General features: G+C 40.9%; 1 protein-coding gene across 4 annotated transcripts in view; it reads left to right on the top strand.

The window, feature by feature from the left end:
* Positions 1–2318: 2318 nt before the first annotated feature.
* The window catches only part of APLP2 (amyloid beta precursor like protein 2), a 72148-nt gene continuing 62796 nt past the window's right edge, over positions 2319–11670 (top strand). For 3 of the 4 annotated variants that reach the window (XM_081260816.1, XM_081260815.1, XM_081260813.1), the window contains exon 1: positions 2319–2527. In XM_081260816.1, coding sequence (XP_081116942.1) covers positions 2423–2527 — 105 coding nt within the window. In that variant the 5' untranslated portion in view covers positions 2319–2422. The remainder of the gene's footprint in view (positions 2528–11670) is intronic. The other variant, XM_081260814.1, reaches the window with a different exon arrangement.

Here is an 11670-nt window from a genome sequence, read left to right as displayed (position 1 = left end):
CTAAGCAACTTAGTGAGCCCCTGTCTCAAAATAAAAATTAAAAGGCAGGGCTGGGGTTGTGGCTCAGAGGTAGAGTGCTCGCCTAGCATGCATGACACACTGGGTTTAATCCTCAGCACTACATGAAAATAAAATAAAGATATTGTGTCCACCTATAAAAAATAAATATTAAAAAAAATTTAAAAATTTAAAATAAATATTAAAAAAAATTTAAAAAAAATTTAAAAAATTTACAGACAGGGTCTCACTGAGTTGGTTAGCACCTTTCTGTTGCTAAGGTTGGCTTTGAGCTCATGATCCTCCTGCCTCAACCTCCAGAGTCGCTGGTATTACAAGCATGTGCCACTGTGCTTAGCTCTCATTTTTCTTTGAATCACCTAACTGGTGAAATGAGATAGGCTTTAAGATTCACAATTGACAAGTAAGAGAGTCCCAAGTGATGAAGGAGGGAGCCCATTGTTACACAGGTGTATTAGTTCCAGCTACTGTAACAAAATACCATAAACTAGGTAGCTTAAATAACAGGAATTGATTTCTCCCAGATCTGAAGGCTGAGAAGTCTGAGATTAAGGTGCCAATTTGGTTCCTCAGCGATGGCGCTCTTCCTGGCTTGCAGATGGCTACATTTTTATGATGGCCTCAGAGACAAGAGAATGAAAAGGAGGAGGGGTGGGGCAAACTCTAGTATGGTTGTCTCTTCTTTCTCATAAGGGTACTAATCCTATTATGAGAGCTTCCTCCCTCCAATATCTCTAAGGACCCACTTACAAATATCACATTGGGGGTTAGGGCCTCAACATATAATTTTGGGGGAGGGCCAAAACTCAGACCTAAACACAAGTCAGTTCCAGAACCAGGACTAGCACCCAGATAATTGGCTTCAAAACCACTGAACACACATCTGTCAAGGCTTCCACTGTGAGGGGCATTGCAGTATGATATAGCCAAGTATCTTCAGTGGCATAGGAGGCAAGGAAATAACTAGGGGAGCAAGCGCCATAGTAGGAAATAATCCTCCGAGCATTCATTTATGAATGACATCACATCTACTTGAGCATAGAAAGAGCAAAAATGTTCCCAATAGGTAAATATGGAGGACACAGCAGGAGCAGTGTTAGGAAGAGCTCTGTAATGGAAAGGTACTCAAAGTCTTTGGGGAATGAGGAAGAGCCAGTTTAACCACAGGAACTACTCAATGTAGGTGAGTAGTTCAAAATAATCCAGGGTTCTTCTCATTGCTCCACTCTATTCATTCTGTGAACGTTGCCTCTTCTGTTTACTGTCAGTTGCTGAGGGTAGAGACTACTTATTTAGTTGAACCTAAAGAAGCTAGTCCAGATTTCTGCAGAAAGTGGTACATAAATTACAGGTTACTGAAAGGACACAAAGCTAGCAGAGCCCTCGTGATGGCAAGGCCATGGTGCCAATGTGAAATGGGGCAGCAGAACCTTTTCCCGGTGAGAAGAAATGCAAAGGAGGAAGAAAAACAGAAGGCAATTTTCTTGCTAGTGATCTTAAACAGAATAAGAAATAAACCAGGATCTTTTCCTAAAACACGAGGAGGAGGGGGGCCTGGTCTTTCTACTTAGCGTGGTCCTTGCACCAGGGGTCTTCATGCAAAGCAGCTATCCCTGGTTTGGGCGGGTAAGGATGAGGCCCAAAGACCACAGGTCAACTCCGTCGGTTCAGGGGCAAGGAAAAGGCGAAGCAGCCTGGGGGTGGGTAGGTAGGTAGCAGAGCGCGGGAGGCTGGCGTGTTCCACTTGGGGGATTGAAGGAGCAGGAAGGCTCCCAGCTTTAGTCTACCCTCTGCCTCGGGGGTTCACCTTTGGTAAACAGTCCTGGACCCTTAACGATCCATCCTGTTTTTAACAAAACCATTTTCAGAACCAAAAAGAGGGCGGTACCCAAAGGAATCTGAAAAATATTCCGCAGGGGCGGGGAAGCGGAATGTGCTTGAATCCGGAGGCTGCAGGCAGATAGACCAGCGCTGTGAACACAAATCACCGCGCGGGTGCTAGCATCCGGGGCGCACCTCCGCCCAGCAGAGCAGAGGCCCGCGGTCCACCCACCGCACACCCCCGCGCCTCACGCCCTCGGGGTCCGAAGCGGGGGCGGGGCTGTCCGCGGTTGGGGGCGGGGCCGGGCGGGGGCGCGCGTCTGGGACTGCGGGAGGAGCAGGCTATGCCATGCACTGATTTGGTCTGGAACGAACAAGGGGCGGTGTCTTGGGGGCAGTCCTGCGGGCCAGCATTGGGTGCTGCAGAAGGAGGGCGTGGTTTTGTGAAGTCAGTTCCGGTTGGTGTAAAACCCCCGGGGCGGCGGCGAACCGGCTTCAGATGCTTCTGGGTCGCGGTGGGGAAAGCATTCTAACCCGTGTGTGTGTGAGCTTGAGAGCCCAGGCTAGAACGACCCGGTGAGGGATGGCGGCCACCAGGACGGCGGCCGCCGCGGCCACGGGCAAACTCCTGATCCTGCTGCTGCTCGTGCTTACGGCACCCGCTGCGGCGCTGGCCGGCTACATCGAGGTGAGGACTAGGCGAGTGCCCGAGCACCGTCTCCGCGAGCTGCGGGGAGCGCGGCCTGTGGGCGGGCAGTGGGGTCCGCGGCGGGCCGGACAGGGGGCGCAGCGCGGGGTGGTAGGGGTGGTCCGGCGCTGCGGCTGGTCTGGCGCGCCCTCCCCCGCCCGCCCCTGCTTGGCGCAGTGCTAAGCGCTGAGGTCGGACCGCCTCCGCCGCCGCAGAGGCCAAATGAAAGGCGTCGGGGCTGCGGGGCGCTGGGGGCGGCAGGCCGCCTCGGCCGCCCCAGCCCCCAACCTGCCCGCGGCACCGGTACATTCTCCGGGGACCCGGAGCCACCCGGACGCTCGCCCCACCCTCCCTCGGGAAAATGCTTGTCTCTGCGAGCGCCCTGCGGCTCCACCGGCGTTCTTGGGGCACTTGCCACCGCCTCTCCGCATCTCGCACCTCGGGGTCTGGGTCCCCTCGGAGGCGGTCCCGCACGCACCCGGTTCACTCTCTCCCGCGGCGGCAGGGCCTCTGGTCACGGGACTCCCACCTGCAGACGGCAGGCTAAGCCTTTGTTGGCCAGGTGGACTTTGTTGTGGGATGCGGCTCCGCAGCCTCGGCTCTTGGCTAGCGGCCGCTTTGCCGGGCGCGTCCCGAGAGGCGCCCGCACGGCCGCGGGGTGCCTTTGCTCTCCCGGCCGCCGCGGGAGCCGGTGCCAGCGCGCGGGCTGCGGGCCGGGAACCGGAGCCTTCCAATACAGCCGGTTGCTCAAGTTTAATGAACTATGGAAAACCTGCCTCTGGATTTGGTGTTTGCCTCTTTTAAGTAGGGGGGAAAGGGTGGGGTCTTAGCCAGAGAGGAAAGTATCCTTTGAGGGCGTTATGAAAACTCTATTTAAATGCTACTTTTTTAGTGTCAGAATGTCAGTGGACGTTTCGCATCGGGGGTAACCCTGTAAATTTTTTTTTTTTTTCCCCGCTGCTGGGTGGTGAAGTGGCCAGGCTCCCTGGTGGTTGGCGGGAGTTCAGGCCACTGGAAAAGGCAAGGTGGCCAGAATCGGTGTGGATTGGCGTTCTGCTGCGCGGTCTGCCTTGAGCCTCCTTTATGATCCCTCTGTTGCTGAAGTAGACGTGGGACTTTATTTTTATTTTTTTCTCAAAATAGTGCTTGAACTGTTGCACTGGAATGTGTGTTTCTATGTAGTTTATTCCTTGTGCCTGTTCGCTATATTTAAGATTACTGTTGGTTTCTGCGTGTTGCGCTAATTTCAGAAACGTGAGACTGGAGTTGATAACTAGGCATTGCCTGCGAACTTGTTAATAAAAACCCCAATTTAGAATGTATTATTCACTTCTATAGAATGTGTAAATATTTCCACGGCAAAAGAAATCTAATAAGAAAAAATCCCTTAAGGAATGGCTTAAAAACGTTTGTATTCGTCTTGCTTAAGCTTTTTGACTGGGGGGCGGGGAATTAAGTTTTAAGTAGAAATAGTCAATGTTGATATACACAGGCTTTTATTTTAGTCTCCACAAAGTGGATCCCCATAAGATGTCTCATGAAAAGCAACAAACAAGTAGAACGGGAAGGGAAAGGGGAAAAAAGGATTTTGTATGCAAGATGGAACTTAACTAGTGAGGCAGGATGTCAGAAACCATTGTTCATACTCTTACCTCACTTTCCAGTGGTATGAGAGACTCCAGGCACTAATGAATTCATAAGAGAGGATTTATCAACTTAAAAATATTGGAGCTGGCGTTGTAGCTCTGTGGTAGGGTGCATGCCTAGTACTGGGTTTGATCCTCAGCACCACATAAAAATATAAAAATACTTTAAAAAATATTAATATGCCTATGGAGAACGAAAAAACAATAATAGAATTGGTTGTTGTAGATTAAATTTGCTAGCCACACTGTGTTAAAATGAAAAGTCTGACTAAACAAAATAAAATATCAACTTCTGCAAAATGCTTTGTAAATGCTAGTTTATGGTAACTTTTATCCTATGGAACTGTTTTTGCCCACTTAATAAGTTATCTTTATTCTTTTGTCAGACTGGCAGAATTTTATTCACATGTATATAATTTGATTTTATTTGCTGTCAGGATTGCTTAAGCCTTAATTTAGATGAGAATGGCCTAAATCAGGATGTCTTTGGGAGGCCCATATTGAGATTAGCCAAAGGGATTCTGGCCAAATCCCTGATCAAGTTGCTTGGCACAGAATTATTGATTGGCGAATCTTTTCGTGTTGCTTGGTGTTGACTAAATTAATCTCTTACACCTGTTTAAAAAGAAACCCCCCCACCCTCTGTACTCAGGGTCACTTCCTCTGTTAAATCCGAGACCTTCTCCTGTGTGCCTGCTCCTGTTTGGAAATCAAGAAACAGTTTTTGCCTTGAAACCTGTATGCTAAATACAACAGACATTTTAGACGTCTTAGAGCTGGAACTTGTTCTGGCACATCTGAAAATAAGAGGGCCACTTGATTGCCAATTTTCAGGAAACTCAAATTAAGCCCAAATGACAGTATGACAACTGAGGCACAGGAGAGAAGGCTTTGTGTTGGTATTTCTGAAAGGTGGAATAGGGAATATCTAATTGTGTTTGGGAGAGGTACGTTGGTAGTGTTTCTGTTATGACTGTGTTAAAAATCTGTTGATAATAGAAGCTGTTTTATGAACTCCTTTTGTAGAGGGAATTTGTTTTATTCTCATCTAAAGTTAGGCTTTCCTATATTGTAGCCATTACCTATTGAGATAATTGTGGCTAGTGTGGCTGAGAAATTAATTTTTCTTTTTTCTTAATTTTAATTTAAGAAGTTTACATATAAAAAACGGATTGGAAAACTTTTTAACTTTGAAACAATTTTGTCTTGTAAATCTAGTTTAACTGTACATTTATGAAATCTAAATGCAGGTGGAATATTTCCTATATGGTATAACAAACTTAGCTTCTGAATTGAGATACACTGTTAAGTGTAAAATATCTGGTTTTGAAGATTTAGTATGAAAGTTGTAAAGCATCTCACATTTTATATTGATTACATTGAAATGATAATATTTTAGACATTTGGCTAAGTGTATGAAAATTAATTTCACCAGTTTCTTTTAACTCTAATATGGCTATTAGAATTTTTTTAAAAAAATATTTCTTTATTTTTGTAGTTGGACACAATACTTTTATTTATTTTTATTTGGTGCTGAGGATGGAACCCAGGGCCTCACACGTGCTAGGTGAGTGCTCTATCTCTGAGCCACAACCCTAGCCCCTAGAAAATTTAATACTAAAAATTTAATTTTCTTGGATAGTGCTGACTTAAAGTCTACTGTTGGCCCAATGTGTTGCTATGTTTTCTTGCTTGTAGTTGGGGTTCAGCATGATCTTAAGTGTTTTTTTTTTTGTTGTTGTTGTTGTTGTTAGGACAGTTTCCAATATACCTTTTTTCCTATTATTTTTTTTTTCAGTTAAATTAAAAAAAAATTTTTTTTTAGTTGTTGATGACTTTTATTATTTTTATATGTGGTGCTGAGAATCGAACCCAGTGCCTCACACATGCCAGGCAAGTGTGCTACTGCTGAGCCACAGTGCCAGCTCCCAATTTTTTTTTAATTTAGAAATAACTTTACATTTAAAAAAATTCAAAAATTGTACAAACAACTTTTATACTACTTTACCCACATTTACCATTAATATTCAGAATTTGCTTTCACTGGCTGCCAGGTTTAGCTCAGTGGTAGAGAGCATGCTTAGCATGTGCTAGGCTCTGGATCTCCAGCACAGCCAAAAAAAGGTTTACTTTAACATTTATTCTATTTACTATAGTTTTTTGCTGAGTTGTTTGAAAGTAAGTTGTATTCACTTTTCCCTTTGTCCTTTAGAACTTTAGTGTGTATTTTCTAAGAACCAAGGACATTCTCTTACATAACCTTAGTATGGTTATCAATCTAAGGAAGTTCAACAATACTTGAATCCAGTAACAAATGTCTATAGATCCATTTGTTGACCCAAAAGTGTCCTTGCATTTGAAAACATGGTTATTTTTAAAGCTGAAAAACTTTTGAATTCTTAGCAGTATTGTGTGGAAGCTTATTTATTTTTTCAAAATACAAGAATCAGATTTTTAACTTATGCTCTTTTGACTTGGAAAAATAAAGACATAACTTTTTAAGATTCTCATGTTACTTGCCCTTACTGATTTTTCAGGCTTTCATGTTTTATTTTTAAAATAACAGAAGAAAATTTGTGTAGGTAGTGCATACTCATTTGTAAAAACATATTAAAGGGCTGGAATTGTGGCTCAGAGGTAGAGCACTCGCCTAGTACACATGGGCACTGGGTTCAATCCTCAGCACCACATAAAGTAAAATAAAGACATGTGTCCACCTATAACTAAAAAAATAAAAAAAATTAAAAATATATAAATAATAAGAAATGAAAACTAATCTGAAATGTCATCCAGGAATATTGCACTGTAAACATTTTGGTGGTGTATGTTCTTCTCTATTTATCTTGTACAGAAATTTTATAAAAATTACACTATAATGATTAGTTTGAATCATCTTATAATTAACTCCTGAAAAAAAAAAAAATCTTGTTTTGTCAAAAAGTAGGGGTAAGGGCTGGGGATATAGCTCAGTGGTAGAGTGCTTGCCTCGAATGCACAAGGCCCTGGGTTCAATACCTAGCACTACAAAAAAAAAAAAAAGATAGGGGTAAATCTTTGTATAATAATTGTAGTTGTTGTGGAGGAACCAGTAGAGAGAGAATTCTAAATTGCCTATAATTCAATTTTCATGACTTGTTTTTTAGTGAGATAAACTAGATTACTTTTAAGCTTAATTAAATTTAGTATATCATACCTTGATTTATGACCTGAAATGGAAAGTGGATCATGTAGTTATTCAGATAGAAATGGGTTTCAGTTCTTTGTATTAAGTGCAACTAATAATTGCTTTTAAGGGAATTTTTCTTTATATAAGCATCATAAATTATTATTTAATTTTAATTTTTAATTTTTTTTTGTTTTGTTTATTTTTTGTGGTGCAGAGGATTGAACTCTAGGGCCTTGAACACACTAGGCAAACACCCTACTCCTGAACTACACCCCAGCCCAAATCTTTTTTTTTTTTTTAATTCTTTGTAAACATAACTGTAATCTTTTTTAAAATAGGAAGGTTAGAAAACTAGCCAGCTTTTCTTTTGTTATTCATTCAAGTAGTATTAAACTCCTTTTTGGGGTTTTGTGCTAGGTGCTATAACAATACAGAAGTAACAACAAATAAGGTTTGTTTTTACTCTTAAGAAATGCCCTTGCATGTGATTTTGAGGCCCCCACCCCCAAATACTCATTGTAGACATTTGGGCTGGTCAGTTTCAAAAGCTCTCCAGGTGATTCTAAAATGCAAGTAGAGAAAACAACTCCAGCCAATAAGAAACCCCAAGAAAACAGCAGTCTGGTTGTTATCCTCACCTAATAAGGTAGTTAGTAGAGACCAAGGTTTGGCCAGGGCATAAATCTGTCCATCCTAAGTCCACTGCTTTTTCCTTTTTTTCTGTTTTTGTTTCATAATGTTTATTGTTTGGAGTTTTGTTTTTGTTTTTAATGTTTACTTGTCTTCCACACTACTAAAAATCTTGATATGACTATGTCTTTAAAATGCCTGTAATCCCAGTGGCTCACAGTGGCTCTGGAGGCTAAGGCGGGGAGATTTTGAGTTCAAAACCAGCCTCAAGTAGCTTGGCAAGGCCCTGGGCAACTTAATAAGACCCTATCTCAAAATAAAAAATAAAAAGGTTTGGGGATGAGGCTCAGTGGTTAAACCCCACTGGTTTCAGTCCCCCGTATACATATATATATCAAATGAATCAATATGAGATTTAACAATGACTCTGGAGGATATAATTGACTTCTTTGACATTTTACATTTTACACTGATTATACAAAAAAAGTTCAAAAGTTTTTTTTTAATGTGGAAGTTCTCTTTTTTCATCTTTATATTCTGACAATAGTTTTAAAAGAAATTATGACCCCATATGGGGAGTTTTATCACAATCCATAGCATTAGTTGGAAGAGAAAAGGCTAATAGCACCAGATTTATAACTACTGATCAATGACCAATGTGACTGTGACAGTTTTTGGAGTGAGGCATGTGTAAAGGTTGGTTATTTAGCAGTTTGCCATCATCTTTTCTACTCCATCTTCCTGAAACTAACTCCCCCAGTGGTTAAAGAGTGGTTATTGCATGCTGTGGAGAAAATATCTGGAGGAGCTGGGAGTAGTGGTGCACTCCTGTAATCCAGCGGCTCAGGAGTCTGAGGAGGATTGCAAGATCCAGGCCAGCAATTTAGCAAGGCCTGTCTCAAAATAAAAAATAAAAATGGTTGGGAATGTGGCTCAGTGGTTAAGTGCCCCTGGGTTCAGTTTCTGGTACCCCACCTCCACTCCCTTGCCCCCTCCCCCCCAAAAAAAAAAAAAAAAAGAAAAGAACATGTCCAGAGGAAGAGCAGGAAACTGTCTCTTCTCATGTATCTCCTTTAAAGAGTGAAGAAACATTTCTCAAAGTCCACCTTCACAAGACTCCTAAAATGTCACTGGCCAGATTATGAGCTTCTAGCCAAATTAAGCCTTTGCAGGAGAGATGGTGCTACCTCAATAGTCGTAGATTCTCAAAACCCGCTTTTTAATGAAGCAGGTGGCCAGGAGCAGGAGATCAGCCTTGAATCAAATTGTATGTGGTTTGAAAAGAGAACTATGAATATTGTTAATAACCCAGTGTTATCATCAGTTAACAGTGTCTGCTACATGGACATTCTCCATTTGGGAAGTTATCCAGCTGAGCTGGTGGAAAGAGAAGTAATTTTTTTTTTTAATCGAAATTACCCATGGGTTAAAAGTTACTGGTAAAATTGAGACCTGTCTTAGGCATATGTGTTACCTATGCACTTTATTTTGTCATCTAGAACCCAGTGGCTGGAAGAGTGAATATTTTGACTCTGGAATAGAAGAAAATGGGGAAATTTTTTGGTGGTGGTAAAAACATAAATATTTTCAAATATTTCATCTTTTTCTCTGTAAGGCTAACAAATGCACAGGTAAAAGCAGGATTTTTACTGGAGAGATGAATTGATAGGATCTCTTTTATTTTACCCTTTTTAATTATGAATAGCTATAACATAAATATATTTAAAATACATAGCAAACATCCAGTTTTGCTAAATTTAACACTTTGCCTTAGCCTTAAAAAACAAAACAGTACAGATATAGATACAGAAATAAAACAGAAATAAAGATCATATTTGAACTTTCCAGAAGCAAGTTTTACCTTGAGTGAGGAGTGTAGTATTCCCAGTCATGTTTTCATGAAGATTGCTCAGGTTTGATTACAGCTGTAGTAAATAATTTGTTTAGTGTTAAGTAAGCCCTTGGGTATTTTTGAGATTTTTAAAACTTAAAAGCATACAAAAAGAATATACCTCCTTGTATTTTCACCAAACACTTGTGTGATCACCACCAAAGTCAAGAAAAAGAATATGGCCAAAATTTCTTTTCTGTCTCCAGAAGTAACTATTACCCTTTAATGGTAATCATTTCTTGCCTTTCTTTATAGTTTTTCCACCCAAACTTCCTCACACCACCCTAATTTTTCCTTTCTTTTTTTTTTTAAAGCTTCATGTAAATGAAATGATTCAGTATGTATTTGTAAGTGTTTGGTCTCTTTCAGCAAACCTATTTTTTAAAAAATATTTTTTAGTTGTTGATGGACCTTTATTTTATTTATTTGTATGTGGTGCAGAGAATCGAACTCAGTGCATCACGCATGCTAGGCAAGCCTGCTACCACTGAGCCACAACCCCAACTCCTCAACAAACCTATTTTTGAGAGTAGTTTGTATTGAATGCAGCTGTAATTGGTTTGTTTCCATTGCTGTGTAGTATTCTGTTGTATGAATGAAACACAATTTGTTTGGCCTATTTGCCATTTATTTCTAGTTTAATGCTGTTCTCTCTGTGGCTTTCCTCTGCTCTTTTTTTTTGGGTGGGTGGGGGTGGGTACTGGGGACTGAACCTAGGGTCACTATATACTCTACCACTGAACTACATCCATATCCCTTCACTGTCTTGATGTCTTTTGAAGAAGGTCTTATTTTTAATGTCTAATTTTTCAGTTTTTATTTTATCTCACTCATGTTCTGCGTGGGCGAAGGAAAGGACTCTCCTCCGGAGAGATGGGCTGGCTGAGAAATAAAAGCTAGGAAAAATAGTACTAGGAAATAACTACAGGACACAGAAATACGGTTTCAGAATGGGGGCTTCTGACAAAGAACAGAGCCTGTGCCTGGTTTATTTATATCGGAACACATCAAAGACATTCGATAGAAAGTTCTTCACCAAAACAGGATAGAGGTGGGGGCAGATAGGCTACTCAGTCACACCCATTCCAATGTTGCTTGGGACCTTTCTGGGCAGAGTGGAGGGGGAGTTCACTTGTAATTGGGTGATCTTAATAACAGGAATGCCACTATAAGTTCCCAAATATCAGATCTACCCCCTCACTGGCTTCAACGCTAAAAAGATCCTCACACATTTCACAGGTAGCTTCCTCCAACTTTATGTAAAAAAAAAGTATAGTAGGTGCTTTTTGTGTCCTATTCTTTTACTATCCTGAAGACCTAAAAATATTTTTTTAAACTGTATTTTCCCAATCTTATGACTATATATACCTTTTATTAGAATTGTTTTTTTCTAAACTTCTTTTTTTATTTGTTCTTTTTAGATTCACATGACAGTAGAGCATATTTTGACATACATAGGTGGAGTAAAACTTCCCATTCTTGTGGTTTTTATATGATTTGGGATTACACTGGTCATGTATGCATATGTGAACATAAGAAAGGTATATCTAATTCATTCTACTGTCTTTAGGAACTTTTTTTTTGCCTTTTACATTTGGAGCTATCGTTTACTTGAACTGATTTATTTATTTAGGTAGGTATATAGTGAAGGTATTTTTTTTTCCCTAGTTGCTCCATATGAATATCCAGCCTGCTGCATTTATTGTCAAGGTTGTCCTTTCCCTTCTGCTTTTCTCTGCCACCTTTATTGTAAATCAGGTTATCTCTGAATCTGGTTTTCTCTCTTACAGTACATTGTTCTCTTTGTCTA

The sequence above is a fragment of the Spermophilus citellus genome (assembly GCF_964194105.1).
Source record: "Spermophilus citellus genome assembly, chromosome: 2".
Lineage (NCBI taxonomy): Eukaryota > Metazoa > Chordata > Mammalia > Rodentia > Sciuridae > Spermophilus > Spermophilus citellus.
This window is presented reverse-complemented; position numbering and strand designations above follow the sequence as displayed.